The sequence below is a fragment of the Euleptes europaea genome, chromosome 7 (genome assembly GCF_029931775.1).
Source record: "Euleptes europaea isolate rEulEur1 chromosome 7, rEulEur1.hap1, whole genome shotgun sequence".
Taxonomy (NCBI): Eukaryota; Metazoa; Chordata; class Lepidosauria; order Squamata; family Sphaerodactylidae; genus Euleptes; species Euleptes europaea.
Window position 1 is genome coordinate 33,632,449 of NC_079318.1, and position 22,579 is coordinate 33,655,027.

The 22,579-nt window shown below is 38.6% G+C and overlaps 1 protein-coding gene across 2 annotated transcripts in view; it reads left to right on the plus strand.

Annotated features, from left to right (window-relative positions):
• CRIM1 (cysteine rich transmembrane BMP regulator 1) overlaps nucleotides 1–22,579 on the plus strand; it is a 171,759-nt gene that overhangs the window by 17,309 nt on the left and 131,871 nt on the right. Inside the window, exon 2 of one of the 2 annotated variants that reach the window (XM_056852506.1) lies at nucleotides 883–1,053. The exons of the other annotated variant lie outside the window; for it this stretch is intronic. Within the exon in view, the coding sequence (XP_056708484.1) occupies nucleotides 883–1,053 (171 nt within the window). The remainder of the gene's footprint in view (nucleotides 1–882; nucleotides 1,054–22,579) is intronic. 2 annotated transcript variants of the gene reach the window in all.

Genomic DNA, 22,579 nt, shown 5'->3' on the forward strand with positions numbered 1-22,579 from the left:
AGCAGTTGCTGCCACAGCACAAGTGTCTTCACTGTGTGACTAAAGTTGAGCTGTGTATATACAAGAAAATAATTTTAAACAATATGTTCATTTAGAAGGCCTCTTGTAAACAGAGCTTCTGCCTTTACATTTTAAGAGTTACATTTAGAGTTTATTCATAACCTCACTCCATGACATTTTGAGGTTTGCCCAACTCCTTAAGTAGCCATTTTGTGGTTATGCAGCAGACTTCCAAAGGTGCTTTCAGGCTTGAAAGGTTGGGGATCCCTGGACTAGACAGACAGTGATTCAGTAGAGTAGATAGTACTGCTTCAGTGTTCATTTTCAGTTGGCAGGTTGAAATACATGGCAGATTTCCATTTTTCTACTGGTTGAAATTTTGAGGAGGCATTGATGTAGAACTATTATATGGCTTGCTGAGAGTGATAATGTTCTTAATAAATCTGGGCTTAAAACTTTCACAATTACAGTGTTGGGAAGTTTCATATGGGGCTCTCTTATTGTGTGTTGTCAGGTGAGATAACTCAAACCACCTTCATTCAAACTGGCTTGGCAGTAAGGAGACTTGAAAGCTCGGACCTTGTTTTGTCTACTCTTCTCTCCACCTCCTTCTCCTTTAAGAAGATACAGATCTTGTCCTTAAAAGAGAGAGTGAGCATGCCAAGGAAGGGCCTTTTGTGTTCTTGCACAATTTTCATTTTTTGTATTTCAATACTTCAAATAAGTGGAGCTGTTTTGGTTACAGAACCTCACAGTAGAGGCTTTAAAGATATGTTTAACATTTTATGTTTTAGATGCATAGGTGCTTGGGCAATACATATCTCTTAAATGAAAATTATTAATGAGCTGCTGGTATTATAGTTGTTTCATTTTGGTTTTTAGATGAAAACTGGGATGATCAGCTACTTGGATTTGAGCCTTGCAATGAAAACCTGATAACAGGCTGCAATATAATCAATGGAAAATGCGAATGTGATACTATTAGGACCTGTAGTAATCCCTTTGAGTTTCCAAGCCGGGATACTTGCCTATCAGCTTTAAAAAAGATTGAAGGTAAGTCTGTATTCACTAGTATTTGACTTGTAATTGTTAATGGCACATCACTTTGGAGGCCTAAAATGCAATTCTTTGTACTTTAACAAGCATGTAATATTGGAGATATTAGAGCAATAGTGTTGGCTAATGAGACATTTCTGATATTATGGATACTCAACAGATAAAAAGTTGTTCTTGTGGGAATGATTAGTGACTGTGTATTGATTGGACTATGTATCATGAATAAAGATTGCTACTTGGTCAATACTTGAAATTCTTTACAAAGAAGGGAGGCTGGTTAAAATGGTATAGTTTACAAATATAGCTATGTTGGTTGTTACTATATCATCAAACATCTCTTCACACAGGACACTTAAATATAGATAACTATAACACAAAATTAAGTGTGCTGTCATGTGGGGGTAGGGCTTGTGTCTTCCTTAGAGTGCATGTGTTTGGAAACCAGCTTTCTGTCCTATGTGTATGTAGCAAAATAATTACTTGTGCCATACTTACTGCATTTTCCTGTGTGCAGGTTGTCAGCTAGGAAAGTCATTCAAGAAGTTGCTTTTAGAATACTTTTGTTAGTTTTATGTGTTCAACTTTTGTTCATGTTTTATGTGTTCTCGTGTTCTATGTGCTGAGCTGCTGCCTTATAGTAGAAGCATTAAAGGAAATCAAACCCTACCTTTCATCTATAAACATCTTACTTAATTGTGCTTCTTTATTACAAATGTTTAATAATGGAATGTATGAATCTGAGCCCTAATCTGCAATCCCAAATTAGTGTATCTATAATGTAGAAATCTCAAATGTTTGAAACAGTCTACTGCTGCAATACGTGACTTTAAAATTAGCCTGCTATATTCTTGGGAAGTCCTAGAAGCTCCATAGCTGACGACTCTTCTTCAAGGGGGGGAAAGGTTCCTTTTCTCGGCAAAACAAACTCACATCCGCCTTGAATAGAGGCTATTCCTGTCCGCGGGAGAGGGCAGATCGCTAGTCTTAGATCCTTCTGAGCTAGAGATCTACCAGGACCCACTAAGGGCCAGACCAAATGATTTTGCGGGCCTTATACAGCCCCCGGGCTTGACGTACCCCACCCCTGCCCTATCTTGTTGGCCTTAGATACTGACAAGCCCACAGTTAATTACTGCCTGCAATCTGGGAAGAAGAAGCAAATGGAGGGTTATCTCATTTGAATAATTACAGTCCAGCAAGGTCCAAATGTCATTCCATCAGAGCAGATGGAAGCATTTGGTAGTCTATATTTTAACAATGGTTGAAATAAATATTTGCTTTTCAAGAGCTCTACAAATTATTAATCTACTGTATAATTTTCTTGATTCGGTGTAGGTGCAGTGTACCCAACAACATACTATTGTATATGTGATGTACTTTATTCTAATACAGCTGTTGGTCGGTAAACAGTGTTAGTTATCTTTACTTCCCCATAGCTAAGCTTTTGGGTTTGGACTTCAGGATTTCATGCTGGCTTTACCGCTTTGGCAATGGTTAATGCTAATTCGTTTTTGCCATGAATTGGGATTGAATAGCTTTGAACCCTGGTTATCCTTAGTCACAACTAATGGCCATGCTAATATAGCTTAATGTAAGGCTAAGGGGTGAATTTATTAGTGAGTAGGAAGGGACCAAAGGAGGGAGCATGATCCCAGTTCAGAGTTACAGCTGCAAAAAATTTGTTGATTCTTGTGCTTGAATACCAAATTGACACACTCTCATTGAGTGGTCATCAGCACGAGTGCTGTATGCAGGGTATTCATGTACACAGTGCTGTACCTTTCCAGAGTTGCTTGTGACATGATGATTTTGATAAAAAGAGAAAACTAGGGGACCCTGAGCTGTATCACACACTGCAAGGGGAGTAAAAGTCCCAGTTTAAGGAAAAATTTCTTCCAGTCTCAGACTAGACTATTAGATTATATGTGCAAATCAGACATGCTCTAACTTCTTTAAGAAGAAAAATTTCCCTTCAGAGGAAATTGACCAAACACTTTTCTGTGTGTCCTTAATTACTCATGAATTAAGTAGGACACAAAATACATTGTTGAACATTAAACATTTATGGAATTTCATCTGATTTCATGCTGCTTTAAGCAATATTATATCTCTATATCTTTTGAGGGCCTGGGTTGCTTCTTTGTTCACAGAATCTGAACATAGCTCCTACATTGCTGACGACTAAAGAATAGCTTCTAGTCCACTGTTTGCTTGTGTTTCCTGAAAACGATTTGTATTGAAGTCCCCTGGAAGCAAACTGAGATTGCTAGTTCTATGTTCTAAGATAGGGTCTATCTAAAGCTGAAGACATTTTTTTTACATAACATAGGCCATTATTCCAGCTGAGATACTCCCAGTACAGCTTATTTAATATTGAACATCTGGAGCATCTTGGCTTCTTTACTTATAAGTGCTGTGAGGAAAGTTCTCACAGAACCTTCTTAACTGATTTGCCCAAGCATACTCCCATCCTGTGTGAGCCCTTCTTATGTAGACTCTGAACTCTTATGTAGAGTTCACATGTGCTGCGGCTTCAGTCAGTTCTTCAGCGTCTATAAAAGTTCACTTCAGACACCAATCAATGACTCCTACAACCCCAAACATTTGATAAAAAATAGTACAAATGCAGGAATTGAAGGTGTGCTGACAGCTTCTTCCATACCTGTGTAACCTTTTATTTATTTATTTACAATATTTATATCCTGACTTCCCGTGCTCATGAGGACCACCAAGGTGGCTGACAGTTTACCACATACATGATAAAATCATATTTTAAAACCACTGTGCTGGCCGATGGCCGTAACAATAAATGTAAATTTTAAAACCATTAAGATAAAAAAAAAAAAACCAACACGCACATTATTAAAACAATTAAAAACAGTTAAAATACATACAAAACATAAGAAACACCAATTACAACTTTAGAACTTTAAGAATTTTATACTACATATACTACCATATAAGACAACCCCCCCAATGATAACACACAAAGTTTTTTTTAATTGGACTTAGCCAACATGTATGCAAATTTAAGACAACCCCCTGATTTTTGATGGTAGCCTTAGGAGAAACAACCTATCTTGCATTTGAGTAAATACTCAATTTGCTGTCAGCTAAACAAAATCATCCCAGACCTTGTCTGCAGTGCTTGGGTGGAACTTTCTACATTAGTGCATTAACAACTGCAGCAGTACTGCAGACATCAGTGATGATCTCAAGATCTGATCATATGTTCTTCTCTGTCTGAAATGTTTCTGCCTCGTACACTATCTTGATCTACCTTCTCTCAGCCTGCCTAGACAACTCTTAAGAGAATATTTTAGGAGGCTGCAGTAAGCAGTGAACTGGTTATTAACAATAAATATATGCATTCCTAAATCCCAGGTGTGACATGCTGAGACATAGAACATAGCATTGTGCGTTAGTTATATAGTTTTGTTTGAAGTTATTAAAGCAAGTAATCGTATCATAGCTGATGATATAGTTCAGTGACCAAACTGTATAGCCAAAGCTTCTTTGCTTTCTTTAACTCTGGAATCACCAACTTGTAAATGTTTGAGGGGGAGAATGCCTATGTTGCTTCTTCCTAGAGCAGTTCATAAAATGTTTAAGCCCCCCCCCCTTTAGCACGTGGAATATAAATTTTGATTACATTTTCCTAGAGTTGGTTAGAAATGAGCAAAAGACCTTTTTAATGCCATTTAAAACCTACTGTGTTCCTCCTGTAACAGAGTAACTAAAACTGGTTGAACTGGTATTACAACATTTTTTTAAGGAACACTGTATGAAAAAGCAGTTCACCTCAAATTCTTTTTTAGATGCACATAGTTGACAGGTTTTAGTTTGTGAAGCATCCTGGATGAAATCTCCAGTATGCTTCTGGAATATTTATAATAACTAGGTATGGTTTTTTAGGGCAAAGAAATACCTTTCTCCCCTTTTAAATGTCAGAACTTGGTATCCATATATACCATTCAAGTTACAGAAATCAAGATATTATGCAGTAACATACTATTATAAGGTTAAGAATATCTAGTTTTGATAGTTCCCATTAAAACATCCTTTTTATAAGAAGACTACCGGTACATAGTATTGTTATACTTTCTCAAAGCATGTTCCTAGCATGCATAAACATATCTATCCAATTGACAAATTATGATTATAAATACTGCTCTGCAAAACAAGCACTTTATAAAAGCAAAATGCTTTCCTTGGTTTAAAATAAAGCAGTGATCAGTCACAATTGTTTGATGGTAAAAATGTTACATTTACATAGGGTAGGTGTTTTAAGGTTACTACAGTTTCATTAGAATTTTATGGCTGAGTCTAAAGTCCTTTGTCATCATTTTAGCATGTTTTATTTTGAGGTAGGAGAGTTGTTTTTAACAAGTATGAGGAAATGGTATGTATTTGCTAGCTGCTGTCTTGTTTGTTCTTGCCTTCTCATGTTTAAAGCTAGATTTTGTATTTATGTTTAAAAAAACCTCTGTTGTATTTGTTGGTTGTCGCCTGATTTCTGCATTAGAAATAATTACCTCAGTGTTTGGTGCAATATGGCCTAGTTGCTGCTCTCCATAAAACACCCTAACCCTCTGCTTGTTATTCTTCTGAATAAATGACACAACTTAATGACATAGTTTGATTATTTGTGTAATGTTAGAAGTGACTCAGCAAGGAGCCCTTTTGACTGATTAGCCACTAAACTTCCTGGTGTTAAGAAAGTTCATCTGAGTTTGCAGAAATCAAGTGCGAGCTACAGAAGATGATAACCATTTCAGTGGAAAGACCGAGGAATGGTAGGTCAGTGGTCCTACGTCTGCTTTGCATGCAGAAAGTTCCTGGTTCAGTCCTCTGTGTCTCTAGTTAATAGCACTTGATGTGAAAAGCATCTTGAAATCCTGGACAGATGATGCCAGTCATAATAGACAATATTGACTATGATGGAGCAATGGTCTGCATATAAGGCAGTTTCATGTTATCGTGAAAGTTCTCGTAGTAGCATTTCGGTATTATTGGTCAATTAGCTACTGAACTGATAGTGTAGCTGGCTTGCTCATTAAAAAAAACCTTGGGGCTAATTGTAGAGCTGTGACCACTTTGTCCAAACATCAGTATGTTGACCATCCAAAATGCAGTGTTGCTAACAGTCTGCTCCTCCTTCCTGGCAAATTGCTTATATGAAGTAGCTGCTTGTACACTTACTAAGTCTACTGTCTTCAAATCCTTTTCCTTCGGTTTGTGATGGCATGGTGAAAATACCAGGAGCTGTTCTCACAAAGCACTCCCAACATGACATGCTGGCTGTTTAGACAGCTGCCACACAGCAGTCATTTCATCTAATTTGAAAGGGTGCTCAGGGCTTTTCCTGCTTGGCAATGTTCTATAAGTGGAATGAAGAGTGTTCATGTACTGTGGAGGGTTTCTCCCTGACATAGAGCCCTAAACACTTTGTAAATTTGTACTTGGCTGATTCTGAGTTACATCATTTACACCCCAACTCTCTCTCCAATGAGGATCCAAAATGGCTTAGGTTGTTCTGTTCTCCATTTTATCCTCACAACAACTGTGGGGTAGGTTGGGTTGAGTATGTAGGACTGGCCCAAGGTCACCCAGCTAGCTTGGAGAGTTGAACCTAGGTCTCCCAGATTCTAGTCTGACTGCACTCTAACTACACTATCTCCTTATCCTGTTCATCTTACACTTTGTAGCACATATATGTAACAATGACCAAGTTCAACAGAAGAAAACTCCTAGCATTCAGAATCTTATTACATTTGGTAAGAAAGTTAATTTGGGGAACTAGCAGCACTTTCCAGTACTTGAAAGGTATAAACAGTATTGTAGTTTTGGTTTAGGATTAGGAATGAATGTATTTAATAAAATAGCAATTTTAGATATCGTTGCTTTGAGTTTCAAAGTTCTACAGTAAAGCTTTGGTGTTTCACTAGTATAAGGTGGTAGTTTCTGTAGTATAAGTCTAAGGTTGTTAAAATACCCTCCCCCAACTTTGTTTTGTGAAAATGGCTGAAATAATTCTAAAGACCACATGCAGAGTCTGAAGCCAGTAGTTGCTACTAACTTTAAAAGTTGCTTGCATTAAATCCAATAGTGTTGAGGAACCACAGAAGGATAGGATTGTTTTAGTTTGAGATAGATGCTTTGACATCTGTTCAAATTTTCATTTGCTTACATTAATAATGCAGTTAATGAAGCTAGCGTGTTGGATTAAAGGTACTTTGGTTTAAGAGGGCTGTTTATTGGGACTGCAAGTCTCTTATAGCTGTTTCTTTTTTGCTGGATTTAAAACATGTGTAAATGATTGTGCATTGTAAACACTACATAATGTATTAGCTACTCAACATGCTGACAGTTCCAGATGTGTTGCCATAAAACCCATGATGTTTGTTCCAGTATAAGCTTTTGTGAATCTGAGCTGACTCCTTCAGATGTGTGTAATGTACATCCATTTAATACATTTTATATATTCTACAAAGAAGCTGGTTTGAAACAAGAGCTAATCTAAACAGTTATCAGTTTACTCCAAATGGCAACTCCCAACTGCTGTTAAATAGGCATAATATGGTTAACATAAAATCTAGTATAGGATGAAGAAGATAAGCAGATTTAATAGGAAGTTATGAAGTTATAGCTGAACTAATTAATCTTTGTAAGAGATGGTATATGCAAGATATTCACACCTCTAATGAGTAAGAAATCTCAGGTACTGATGAAACCTGGACGAAGGGTGGGAGGAAATAGTCTTGGACTTCAGCAATTTCACACTGGGTTCTTCCCTAAAGTTGTTTTGTAAAAGAACAATTACTATTTAGTACAGCCAATGAATGCTCCGGAAGATTGAAATGTTCCCCCATTGGTTTCTGAATATTGCTATTTTAATGTAATGCTTTGTATGTTGAAGTATTAGATAGATGAATTTTATCTCATAACACTAGACTTTGCTTTGTGAATATTTAAATAGCTCTTGTAAAGTAAATGTAAACTAGAAATAGATGAAATTTGAATGAACATCTGACAGATTTTCTATTCTGTCCCTTTCCCAATATTTAGGAGACAAATGTTTATAGCATGTATGAGATTCTTACCAACATCAAGGGCTTGAAGAGATGTACTGGCTCCAGTTTCCCTGATATGTTGAGGCAATGCTGCAGAGCCACCCATAGGGTAATGTTGATGCTCTAGAGTTGTATGAGGAAGTCGTACAGTGAAGGTCATCTCCACTGTGTATGTCAGAGCATACTCTGTGACCCCAAATGCTCTTTCACCCTGACATGGTGTCTGAATTTTGAATGGTAAAAATTGATAAGCTGTTTTAGAGATGTCAAGGCCCGGGGGAAAACTGATCCTCCTCCCACCCCACACATACACACTTTTTAAAAAGTATTTTTTCAATGGAAAAATAGGAAATGTTGGGAGTATTGAAAACTCCTGTGAAATATTTTCTCCTTTAGAATGAATTCTTTTAAATACAAGTTGGGCATACTGTAAACATATACATATCTTAAATCCAAAATGCATTCTGCACCAGAAGGAAACCTAATCTTTGTGCAGGAAGCCTGCAGGGCTTCAGTGGTTCTCAGCTGTTGCATGCCTTCTATTGTCCTTTTGACCTGACTCTTTCCTTATGTTTGACCTTTTCATCTCTATATCAAACCCACTGTGAGACTTATACCCACAGATTAGGTAACAAGTAGTATATTACCCTAGTTTGCTGGGGGGGGGGGGGGAGATCAGAAGGAGGTGGGGCAGAAACTGCACCAAAGCTTCAGAGGGAAACTTTGCAATTTTCATTGGGAACTGAACTTCCTTCTGCGGCTGTTTATTAGAAAGAAGACAGCATCTAGCTGGCAGTGTACCAAGATAGCATAAGGTGCATCAGTTTGTAATTTTCTTTCAAGTCTTGGTTATATTTGCTATTTTTCTTGTAGAAGACTAAGTCATTTATAACTTAAGTTCCATACTTCATTAGATTTGCAGTTTGCATATCTCAGATTCATAGTTTACAGCAGCAGTGCCTTATAGTTCGGTATGAATGTCATCCTTTACCCAGAATTCTACTCTAAAAAGTATATTTGTCTGCACTGCTACATTTGTCATTTGTATCTGTGCAAGTTCTGTTTGCTTTGTGGGTTGTGGAGAACAAATATTTGAAGCTATGGAGAGTTCCCAGTCTGAAAGAAGAAAAGTATTATTTTGACATAAGAATGTAAGATGTTGAGCAATAAGGCATTTAATTCTATGAGAGAAGTAAAAACAGGTGACTGCCTTAAACCACTATTTTCTGAGCTTCACACCATGGTAAAAATAAGACTCAGACTTTAGTGCTGGTATTGCAAATAGAGAAACATTGGTTTAAAATGATTGGCTATCAGTTGGTGAGTAGTATTGGGGTCACCAACTTTTGGGGGGCCTGTGGGCACCTTTTGAATTCTGACACAGGATAGTGGATTCAACCACAGAATGGTTATCAGAGGAGGTAGAGCCACACCCAGAGTGCAAGGGGGAGGAGAGGGTAATTAAAAATAAGCTGTGGAAAGTGAGGTGAGGGAATAAAACGAACACTGGTGGCAGCTGCTACTGAAACAATGTTATTTTAATCAGCATAGATGATCAGATCTTCAGGGGCCAGTTAGAAGCTCTCCTGGGTAAGAGCCCCACCCACTTGGTGGGCACCAAGAAAGGACACCATGTTGGGGACCCCTGCATTAAATCTTTCCATGTCAACCCAGAAAACATGCTTTCCCAGTTGTTACTAGCAGTATTGCATCCAGTGGTAGCAACATTATGTTCATTTAAGTGCTCGTCGTTAAAATGAAGACTTTGGTTTAAGAGTTAGAAACCTCATTTTGTTCTGCATTCTAAAGTATGGATTTTAAGTATGATCTGTATTTTTGTATAACATGCAAAACTAGTTGTCATGAAGCTATCACTTTATATTTTTATAGTGCCTGTTTTAATTGATTTAACTGACTTGAAAAAATCTCACTATGGACACACATGATTCTGGAAAAGCAAAGAGAATATTCACCTAGGGTTTAAGAATACTGTCTGTCAGATGTTCTATGACCTTTGGCTAATGGATATACTTGCAAAGGAAATGCTTAACATTCTAGCATCTGGGTTGGAGTCTTCATATTACTTGGTTTTCTCTGTTCCCCAACAGTTAATGCAGATTTTTTTTGGGAGGGGGAAAGTGGATATTGGACAATAGGCCAAAAACTACATGTTTCCACTATGCAGTGAGGCATAGTTTAATAAATAAATAGCAATAGTAGCAAAATAACTTGTAGTGAGTACGTTTTTGAGTTCTCCGGAATTCTTTCTCTTGTTAAATGTTCAGCAACAAAGAAAGTGCCTCTAAATCACCTTTAACTCATTAAAGAAGGCTCAAAGTGCCCTACAACAGCATGCACCATTGAAATCGGAACAGTTCATAAGCAAAAACAGGATGGTAGAGCCACAACTACAGATATCCCAAGGTTAATAGAGTGAGAGAGACTTCCTACAGTCTGCAAAAATTTTGTCATAAAGTACAGGAATCATTATGCAGATTTAACTAGATTATATACTTTAGGAGCAAAACAAATTTCAGGTTGTGCCAAAGGCTGGTTCATTCCCTTTTGTTCCTAAGGAAGACAGTGCTGCTTACAGGTATGGAAACACATAGCTGCACTTGTACTTACTGTATTCCTCTACAATTTGGCAACATTTTATAGTGCAGACATTGTTAGAGCATAGAAATCCTAAAAATGTTCAGATGTAAACAGGCATGCACATAATGAAAGTACATTGTAATGCCCTCCGAAGTATGTTCCTCACCTTACATGGTGAAGAAATCTTCTAACATTTGAAATGCAGGACTTCAGTGTTTATCCTGAGGTTTTCTGTTTCAGTTTAATTGGTGGTATAACTGTTGCACATAATATCAAACAACCTTGGCTATACATTTTTATGAATAATGGAGTAGCTATTTATGCTTTGTGCATGAAATTAAATTCCTGTTTAGCACATGGCATATGGGGAGAGTGGTTTAGTAACCATTGCTTGACCTTATGTATTGACTCTCTATACATATTTTGTTGCAGAAATACTCATTAACAAGCAAGGCATGTAATAAAACTTATGGTAGATAGAAAGCAGTGTGGATTTAAGCGAGGACTTCAGGTTTAACTGGGCTTTAGCCTTGTTAGGCTTGGCATACGTAAAAAGAAATTATAAATGTTATTTCAAGATGCAAGAGAACGATATTGAGCGGTAAACACCATCAGACCACACTAAATGGTTTGTCCCAGTTTTCATATGTGTTTATATGTCGGTTGTATTAAAACTGTAAATTACATGTGCAGTAAGAAGCGCAGCGTTCCTGATAATGGTGGGAGAGTTCATATTTTACTGACTTCACTGTTCAGAGATGGGCACTTTGTGCTTTAAGAAGGGAGTTTGGTTGTAAATAGAGAGACATAGACATAAGTTAGGACTACTGACCATAATGGTTTATTGCTCTTATGTATTGATATCTGTACTTGATTAGTTGACTTTCTTCCCTGGGAGACGTTTCAACCCATCTTTTTCAAATAAGAGGATTGCGCAAAGGAAAAATATACATACAGCTATCTCTTTATAGGTGGCTAAAGTACTTGGTACAGATGAGTTCTCTGGTATGCTGTACACCAACAGTCTTCAGCATGGTGCTTCCCAGTGTCTTTTTGGGCACTTGCTTGCTGCTTTGATTGTTGGCCGTGTGTATGTATTCAAAAGAGTCTTAAATGGATGAATTTTGTAGTTAGAGTGCATTATGCAGTTGGCATGCAGTCACCTTTTCTTCATAAGATATTTTTTTCTGTTCACATAGAAATTAATCCAAGGCTTTTTTCATTTTCTCTCAGATCTCGCATTTTCATCTATATGTATATGTATGATATTTCTGGGATCAATCTACACATGACTGTTTCCCTCAGTCTTTCATACGCAGCACAGCCTGACTTAAAGACCAAATTTGTGGGGGGGGGTATACATCAGTCCCTTCCCATTGGCTTACTTTTTCACATATCTTAAATGAGCTCAGATAACAGAAGTTAGCCTAGCAATAAGAAAAACGCCTGGGGTAAGGGGCTTCAGAGAAATAACCTGGATGTGTGTGGTGGTGGCTTAGCTCTCTACATGTTCCTTTTGCCCTTGGAATAAGCCCCATTTGCCTTATATATGATTGAGGAAAAGTCAGGTTTTAAGCAAATAGGTTTGCCACGCATCACAAATTTGCTGAGCTTTAATTATTTTCATTTAAATATTTATATTTCCGCTCCCCTGGAGACTCAAAGTGGCTTACAAAGAAACATAAAAATATAGGCAAACAATGGAAAAAATAAGCAATATAACTCCTACCTCTGGATTCCTGGGCTGGCTCCCTCAGTGCCACAGGGTATGTCTCTTGCCTGTCAGAATCCACCAAAGGGTCATCCTTTAGCCATGTCTGCACTAGAAGAGAAGCTTAGCCCAAATCCCACTCAGCTAGAACAAAGTTGTTACCAGGCTTCATCTCCTCTGTAACAATTACTTTTAACATTAATGACAGCTTTACATTAATATTTATTGACTGCAGAATATAGTTTTTTTTGTACTCAATCCAGGTTGGAGCCAAAGTGGAGTGAAGCTTGTAGAATGGTGCTCTTCACAGGTCACAGAGACCCCCCCAACACTGCTGTTTGACATTGGGTGGGGGGGGGAATAACATTGGAGCAAAGTGGGAGGGGGAAAGGCAGCAAATTTTCCTCTCTCCTTCACCAACTGAAGTATCTTTCTACTAGCATGAGTGCTGTTACACATGCCAAAGAGGTCCTTAGTATCTATCCATATTTTGGTGGAGATTGTTGCTAGAGAGATTGTTGCTAGAGAGTATGGTCATAAAATTAAAGCTACAGTGCAAACCCATCTTGAATCCTGAAGCGCTCAGGAGAAATATGGGCATATAAATAATTTAAATAAACAGAGTGCCTATTCTTGCATGTGTTTGGAGGGGAAAGAGCAATTCAGCCATATGGTGTGAATTTAATGATCAAGACAACTGACTGTTTATGTGGTGTATAATTTTCCTTAGGATGCATATGTAGATATAAGGGAGTAAGAGACCATTTTTGTTGATTTAAGTCATGGCTACCCAACATTGTTCAATTTGTGGCAGTTTTTGAGAACACACAGTGGGCAAATACTATAAAATGGTTGCCATGGGGGATGTGGGGGAATGCAACCAACCATTCAATGACTGCCATGGGAGCTGGGTCCAATCTGTTTCCAAATGGGTGGTCCCTAGAGACGCAAATTTGTTGCCCCTGGACTCCAGTAAAGCACCTCCTGCTCTGAAGAGATGGAATGAAGTGAGAGTTCACTTTGAGCTTTGGGAAAGAAGGGAGTGAGCATCAGGAATCGCAACAGTGAGCACCGCATTGGGGATCGCTACTCTGAGTGAACGGTAATGCAGGGCAGAATTCTGAATATACCATACTCAGACAGGATCTGCTTTTGAACTTCTGGCTCTATTGACTGATTAGCTCATGCCCTTTTGGAATGCCGCTTTTACAAGGAACTTCGATTGCACTATATTTCCCCCCTTTTAACACACAAATCCAATTCCTCTGTGACTGACATAATGCCTTTTTTACTAAGCGATAGGGACCCGAAGGCTACATTGTCAGTGGCAAGATTTGTTTCAGTCCTTATATCCCTCCAACACTAGATATATGCTGCTCAAGATCAATTGATCAAGAAGCTTCTAAGGGATAAAAGGAAAGGACTCTGAGTGGAGGCTATCTGGCATATTTTAATTTAACTCCATTTGCTTTCTTGTGGTACCTCCAGAATAAAAAAATATCAATAAACTGTGTCGAGCCTTCTCTCTTGGCTTGAATACTTTTTGTTGAGCGCACATGAAATAAATTTTATATGTTTTCTACTGTAATACGTAGATGGTTGTCTGGGCAGTAACACGAATTACAGATCAAAAGTATGAAGCCTGATTGCTAGTTTTAGTATGATTCTTAGAGTGAACTTTGTATTGGGCAAGTCCAAAACCTGTACATGAGTTATAGGTTTGTCTGTGGATGTGGGGTTGGGGAATTTACAAGTATCACTCTTGGCCATATCCTCTGCACCACTTTGCAGCGTCCCCTAGTCTTCAGGGGTGTTTTTTAGGCAGCTAAAGGTGATTACAACATAAGGAGGTGCTTGAAAATTTGTGGTTCCTATGCAGTTATGGAGTTAAGACTAAAGAGAGAAAAATATCACTTGTAGAGCTTTGATGGCCTTGGAAATGGGGCTAAGAAGTTTTCTCATTTTTTTCCTGAAGACACCCCCCTGCCGCCGCCGCTTTTTGTTCCTGTTGAAAAAATGGCAGTTTTAGCAAACACCCTCTTATGTTCTCGTGTAGAATGAGGGAAATGCTTTTTAGGAACAGCAAAATGCCCTTTACTCCCTCAACATGCATTCTTAAAACAGCCTAGTTTACAGAACTTTATAATTGCTTTATACTGTAGACATGTACAATTCTCAGATCCGCTTGCCTTCTTTGGATTCGTTCTGCAGCATATGAAATCTTATGTGCATTTGGAAATATATACCAGAACAAGCAGCAGGACAACAGAGTAGAAAAGCTTGTTTCAATAGTGAAAATACTCATATCCCTGAAGCACATGGAAGTAAAGATGAAAATCTAGAATCTGAAGTTACTAAGGTTCTAGAATGATTCTGATTTGGCAAAGAAACTTAAGCTAGTAGTGTTAGAAGAGATTTATGAACTGTTCGTCTGATATGACTGTTGGTTTTGTGACTGTCCCATCTAAAAGGCTCTGGACAGGTTTAAAATTAAAATGTACACATATTATAGGAAATAGTTAAAATTAAGTTAAAACCACACTATCAGAGTATTAACATATAGAAAGAGCTGACATGAAGAATGAGAAGCCAGTGCAGAAGCAGAAACAATGGTATATATAATACGTTCCTCTTCCAACCCATCGAGAAGAGTGTTGTGTTCTGACCCAGTTCTTATTTTATATGGACAGCTGTCTGGATGGCTTATTGTATACGGTCAGAGTATAAAAACTATTTTTTAGATGTTCTAGTTATAAAATCTGTATCTGTGTTACTGTGATCTGAAACCAATGTATGCTTGTTTGACTTATTTTCTTGTGAGTAAATGTTGCATAAAAGGTTGGGAATAATATGGCTTGCAACAATCTTCTGCTTTGTGGCTTGTACTTGTGAGGTTTTAGCCTACGTACGTAGAATTGGTGCCAATCATCACAGTCCCCCTCCCCCATAATTTCTATTTAACTATATGGGAAGGTGTTGGAGGTTAATGATGATTCTCATTTAGTATCTCAGATGGCATCTGTGTTCGGAAAAGTATGACTTCTGGACTCCTTCCCTGTGACTTGGAGCAAGCTTTATCCCAAACCACCTATTAAGTATTCAGTTGTTCAGGGAAGATTTGCAGTACAATGCAAGAAACAGCTTATGTAAAGAATATTGAGACTGCAATGAAAAGTGGTTAATGTTAATGAGGAATGTGTAGTACCTGTACAACTGCTGCTTTGTTTAGTCTATCTCCTACACAATGTTTGTCTTTAACATGACTTTTCTTACCAATATTGCATTTTTTTTTCTGCCAGCTGTTACTAAGCACCACTAATGAATATGAATACTTTATGAGGCTGCTTCATCTAGAAGGTGATTCATGTAGGGGCTTTTTTTTGGTTTTTTTATTATGTTTTTCTAAATACAAAAGAAAAGAGGAAAATGAGGAAAGGGAAATAGAATTACATTCGTTGTTTTTCACCAGCACAAGGACTACTTCATCATCTACATAAACTGTTTCTCTTAACTATTAGTGTCCTTATATCCTAATTCTAATACAATTTTCTTATACTACATCAATTCTTATTCTTAATAACTGTCTAATCAACATGTATATGAACAGTATCTGTCATAAAAAGGTTGCCATCTTTGGGTATGTTCTTTGGTCATCTCATAGTGCAGTATGGGCGAAAGTCTTGCCATCATTGCATATTCATGCATTTTTGTAATCCACAGCTTTAAATCAGGTATCTCCTTGTCCTTCCATTTCTGTGCTATTAATCTTGCTGCCGTCATTGTGTATTGATAAAACTCTTTGTACGTTACAGGTATTTGAGTTGGAATTATTCCCAATAAAAAATATTTGGCTTCCAACTGAAACAAGATGTTGAAAACAAGCTATTTCTTTGTGTATGACTTTCCAAAAAGTTTGAATTTTTTTACGTGTCCACCATTGATGGAAATACGTTCCTTCTGTGTCTGAACACTTCCAACAATTAGCCTGATTTGCTTTGTACATCTTCTGCAGATCTTTCGGAGCATAATGCCATCTAAAAAAACATTTTGTACCAATTCTCTCTTACTGCTTGTGATCTTGAAAATTTAATATCTGTTTTCCACAATTTTTCCCAAATCTGCATTGGGATCATCTCCCCAAAGTTTTGCATCCACTTCACCATGCATATCTTTACTTGTTCTGATGCTGTGTCCGTAGTCAGCAATATTTTATAAATCTTTGATAAAAGATGATCCTGATTTTTTGTTATCAAAGTTTCAAACTCTGTCAATTTTCTTTGTTTAGCTCCTTGTAATTAGTCCATTCGTAATGCATGAATTATTTGGTGATATGTAAATCAGGAAATTTTTACATTTTCTTCCTGAAGTTCTTGCAATTATTTAATTTGTCCATCTTTCTTGATTAGGTCGTTATAAGTAAGTAAGCTGTTCTTGATCCTACTTGCAAAGTCTGTATATGCTTCAATAGGAGACATCATTCCTGGTGGTGAGGGACTAAGAAGTCTTTTAAGTCAATTCCATACCTTCATCATCTGTGTTGGTAAATTCTCCGTGTTTACATTCTTGGGTTTGGTTGCAACTTTTTTGATCCAAAGTAATTGATGAAATCCATGTCCAAGGTCAGCTTTTTCTAGTCTTATCATTCTGTCTTCAGGGAGGATAATCTAGTCTGGCAGTGCAGCCAATGTGGCTGCTTGATGATATAGTTTAAGGTTAGGTAGATTCAGTCCTCCTTGCAACACTGCAAATCTTACTCTGGGTTTCTTACCATTCCAGATAAATTTATTCATTCTTCTCTGCCATTTGGTCATTATCATTGTGTTTATGTCGATTGGAATTGTTTGGAAAAGAAAGTTGAGTCTTGGCATAACATTCATTTTCAATACTGCTATTCGGCCCAACCATGATATTTGAAGTCTATTCCATCTTTGTAGATCTTCTTCAATCTTCCCCCATACTTCCTTGTAGTTTAAATCAAAAAGTGTGTCTGATCTCGTTGGTATCTTAACACCCAAGTATTTCACACTCTTCTTTGGTGTAAACCATTGGAATCTGTTTTGAATATCTTGTCTGTCTTCTTCTGAGATATTATAAAGAATCATATTAGTTTTAGTTTTGTTAAGCTTATATCCGGAGTAATAACTAAATAAATCAATTTGCTTCTGAATTTCATTCAGTGAAAGTTCTGGTTTCGGACATATTAACACCACGTCATCTGCATAGCTTCTTATTTTATATTCTTGGTCTTCATATTTTATTCCTTCTATTTTAGGATAATTCCTTATCCTATTTGCAAGTATCTCCATTGAGGTGGTTCATGTAGTTGATGACTTAGTGAGGATACCATAAATTAGGGGCATATGTTTACATTAGCAGATTTTCCAGTTGAAATTTAAATAATTAAATATTTAGCATTGGCAAAAACAGGCAAAAATACACCATGTGGAAACCTGGATTATGTATAAGGACCAGCATTTGCCCCATGCTTCATAACCCACATTTAGCCCATCTAGCATGACTAACTTGCAGCACAACAGCACTGTCAACTATAGACAGACTATACTTACATATATGGGGAGGAAAATTGTGGGGCAGAGAAAATTTTCTGTGGAGATGACTGGCAATAACTTGCACTAGATTCCCACTTCTAGAGTTGGGCACTGCATGCATAACTCATGTTGCTTGACTGGGAATTGTACAAGCAGGTCCCGTCAGATATTTGCTTCCATTTACCTTTCACAGTATCCTCCTGAACAGGCCATTGTGTTTCAGATGCATCATGTTAGATGGGCTTAGAAGCCTGGACAAACCCCAGTGTTTGTACATGACCCAGGCTTGTATATGAGGCACTTACTGTCTTTTGTGAACATTAAACATTTCAGTTATTCATTTAAGTTTGGGAGGGGACTGAATACAATAAACTGACAAGAAATGTTGAGTGAGTGTAAGTTTTGGGTGAGTGTAGAAAGTTGGTATCTGCAGGAAAAACATGCAGCGTACTATCTGAATTCTTCTTGTCTTGAAAACCCTACAGAGTCGCCATAAATAAGCGATTTATGCTGATACACACACACCGGCGCTTCCCAGTCCCGAGGCTCAGCTGTTGGGCGGGTCCTCGCCCAACAGCTGAGCCTCGGGACCGGGAAGCGCCGAGGGAGATTAAACTGCTCTGTGCTGCCTGGGCAGTTAGTGCAGAGCAGTTTAAAGACCCCCCGCCGGACTTCCAGGGAGTCCCTAGAAGCCGGGCGGGGCAGTCTTGAAAGTGCTCTGCGCTGCCTGGGATGGCAGTGCGGAGGAGTTTAACCTCCCCTAGCACTTCCCGGTCCCTAGGCTGCCTGGGCGGCGTCCCAGCCGGCTCCCGGGGCGCGTGGGCTCCACTGCACTGGACGGCTGCTGGGAGGGGCCTCCCGCCCCCCCAGCTGGCTGGTAGCTTCTTAGCCGGCTCCTGGGGTGCGCCGGCGCTGGGCTGCCGCGGCCGGGGGTCAGCCGTGGCTCCCAGGGCCTCTCGGCAGCTTTGCCCTTCTCCCTGGGGGCCGTATTCACACACATTCGCTCCATATGACGCAGAGATTTCCCCTCACTTTTGAGGAGGAAAAAAGTATGTCTTATGGAGCGAAAAATATGGTATACAGTACTTCTGCTTTTAAGAGGCACATTTGAAATGCAGGGCATATTAAGTCTTGGAATAGCTATATAAATTAACAGCTGTACATGTTTCTAAAACTGTATTTTTGCCGTACGGTGAAAAGCTGAAGTCTGTAACTCAGCTGGCAAACTTGTGTATTCAGATGAGGAAAGCTGTGGTTCCTTCTTGCCACTGCTGTCCTGTGTATTTTTTTTCTTTTTTTGTACAGTCCTTGGGTAATGACTGGGCTTTCCTGTGCTTTACAGATTAACTTTTATTTTAAGTTAACAGCTCTAATTTTATGGAAGTTGGGAAGGAAACAAAGTGAAACTACTGCAATAAACATTCTTTTCCCTTCTTTCCAAACTCTCAGCACATTTCTTTAGTAATCTCATCTCTCCCAAGTGAATTTTAAGTAATATTTTTTCTGTCACCTTTTGTAGTATGTACTTATCCTGAAGGAAATCTTTAAGGGCAAGGTGGTACCTTGTGATCTTCTTGATTGACAATTCTTTTGCTTCCTGGTAGGTGGAGCCATTACGCTTAGTATAAGGACTCAGTTGTAGGCTGAAGGAAGAAGAAGACTACTGTTAAAAGAACTGCTGGTAAGTCTGTCTACTTTTTGTACAGATAACATAAGATTAAGGAGATGCATGTCTGCTTGAAGGCTCCTGACCAAGGCTGTAGGACCCATGCTCTGTATATGCCAAGTGTTAACCTAAAATGGTTTGATTTCTGTGAATGTCCTTCCACGTGGCATATTGAAACATTCTGTAGCAGAGCAATTTGTGTATCCTAGATAGGTGGTATGAGAGTTGCTGGAAATACAAGGCTTCACAGAAAGCACCATCTTACTGTTAATAATTTACTTTGAATTGCATTACTGCCGTTTTTCAAAGGAATCCCGATAGTAAAAATCAGTATAAGTCTTTGGGTGGATGGTAGTGTGAACTTGGAGGAAAGATACCTACGACTGACAGAGGCATCATTTCATGATGAAGTTGTCTCATACAGTCTAATGAGTGTACGTATTAAAAGTTGTTCAGATTATGGAACTGGACAGATTGCTGTGTATTTCTGGTTTGACTTGTGATATGACTTTTCTCAGGCCCTGGATACATGCCTTGCTCCGAAAGCGGGCAGTATCCAATTTGTCTGTTTTTCCTTGAAAGCCTTTTCCTTCCCATATGAGTGTGTGATGCACGGACATTCCTTCCCACATAATTTAATCGCATTGTACAGTGGGCATAGTCTTGCATCATATGTTATGCTGTTCGTTGAAATTAACTCTGTCTTCCCATAACATCTTTCATAAGCTGCAATATTTCATTAGTTGGTTATCTGTAGATAACCAAGAAGCTCTAAACATGGTGATATGAGAGTAGTCTGTTTCCTCACTTATGGTGTACAAGTCTTTTGAATCAGATCTAAAAAAAAGCCTAGGCCTTTTTTTTAAGGGGGGGGGGAGCGGTTGTGGTAGGAATCAAAGATGGCATATCATCCCTACAGTCATGTCTTTTCCAAATCAGTAATTTAATAGAAAGTCAGATTGTGGAGAGTTTAAGAATTACTGATAATCTAGTTTACACTCCATGTTCATAAGGTGCCATGACACAAGTTATCTTAGACAGTATTGCCAGCATGCTTTTGAGATACATATGAAATAATTGTATACATGTTTAAAAAGTGGTGTTGTGGGACTTCCGGTCGGACGATCCCCTCGCAGACAGCGTTGAAGACGCTCTCCTGCTGCCAGCTGCCACAGGGCGATTAACCTCCCCTGGGAAAATCTGGCAAGCGGCACTCCTCGGAGTAAGAGGGGATGCGGAGTCAGGAGCCGGTGGCGGACCCGTCATATAAGTGATAGCCGCCTAGAAACCAGCGGCGGTCGCTCTGACGGGGCTCCGCTGAAGAGCCGGAGCCATCTTAAAGAGACAGCAGGAGAGAGCGAGGTGGGAGCCGATTTTCTTTATAATTCTTTTTGAAAAACTTCACTTGGATTTTTAAAGTTACAAATTGGGGTGTGTGGCATTGTTGGTTTCTAAATAAAAACTCTGAACCATCTACAATTCTGTTACATTTTATTTTTCTGACTTTTGGCTTTTTGCCAGTTGTGTGACGCATTTTAAAAAGGTTTTTGCAAGAGTGAGATCTTCAAAACAAATGAAAGACTTGGGAATCAATTAAGTGACATGACTCAAAATATATGAGATGTCATAGTGATTGTATTCACCAAATTGAAATCATCTGAAACGTAATGATTTAAAAGAAACCTTTTGCCCCCCCCCCACTTCCCCCTTGTGGAATACAATTGCTGGAGGTTTTGCTTTCAGCTTTTTTTAGCCTACTGATGGGAGACAAAGAGAAGCATGCAAAAGACATTCTTAAAGATACAAAGCTGGTTGTGCAGTCTTCTCTTCGAAGGGCCTCTGTAACTCAAGTAACAACTAAAACAACTCCAGTGGCATCAACATCTGTCACTGCTAAGATGCTTCCAAAGTCTAAACCAGAAGTGACATTGACCTCTGTATTTGAATTGCTTACTAAGACTCATCAAGATGTTACAGAAATGAAGCAGGAGTTATCCCAGAACACAATTACCACATCTCAAAATTCGGCTGCAATTGCTTCTTTGCAGGATACAATCACATCGCTGACTGTCAGGCAAGATAAGGTTGAAACCAAGCTTAAGAAAAATGCACAGGAAACCAAAGAAATTAAGAAGAAGGTGGATACCCTTGAGATGTCAATAGCAGCTTCAACTGACAAACACATTTAGACCAAATGGCGATGATGGAGCTTAAGATAAAAGAATCCTCGATACGCATTCGTGGTTTGAGAGAAAAAGTGGAAGACCGGGATCTACGTGGGTATCTGACAGTTCTTTTGGCTGATTTTTTACAAGAACCTGGAGAAGTGATTGAAGGAATGATTGTGACAGCATACAGGATAAACTCTGCATATGCAACCAGGAACAAAGTACCAAGGGATTGCCTGCTTCAACTGTTTTCAAGAAGTCACCGAGATTTGATACTTAATCAACAGTTCAAGACACCGCTCAAAGTTGGAGAAGAGCCTTTGAGATTGATGAAGGAAATACCTGCAAGGTTACTGATGAAAAGGAAAGATTATAGGGAGATTGCTCAACGTTTGAGACTTAGTGGCATCCAGTTTAGATGGGAATTTCCGCACGGAATCTCTTTCATCTTTAAATCAAAGAGGTTCAAGTTCACAGATGTGGATAAGGCTGCTCAGTTTCTACGTAGATATGATGCGGAATTGGTTAAACCTATTAAACCAACCAAACAAGATCAAACCAGAGAATTTACAAAGGAACAAAAGGCATCTGAAGCATCAGGAGGTGGAGAATTACCTATAGATCCACCAGAGGACTCTCTAAGTGATGATCCTGAAGGCTGAACTAATTAACAAGGGGGGGGGGGGAAGGGAGGCAGTGGGAAATAGGGATTTTTAATTTGTTTAGTGGAAGAATATGGGATCTAACTGAATTTTGAT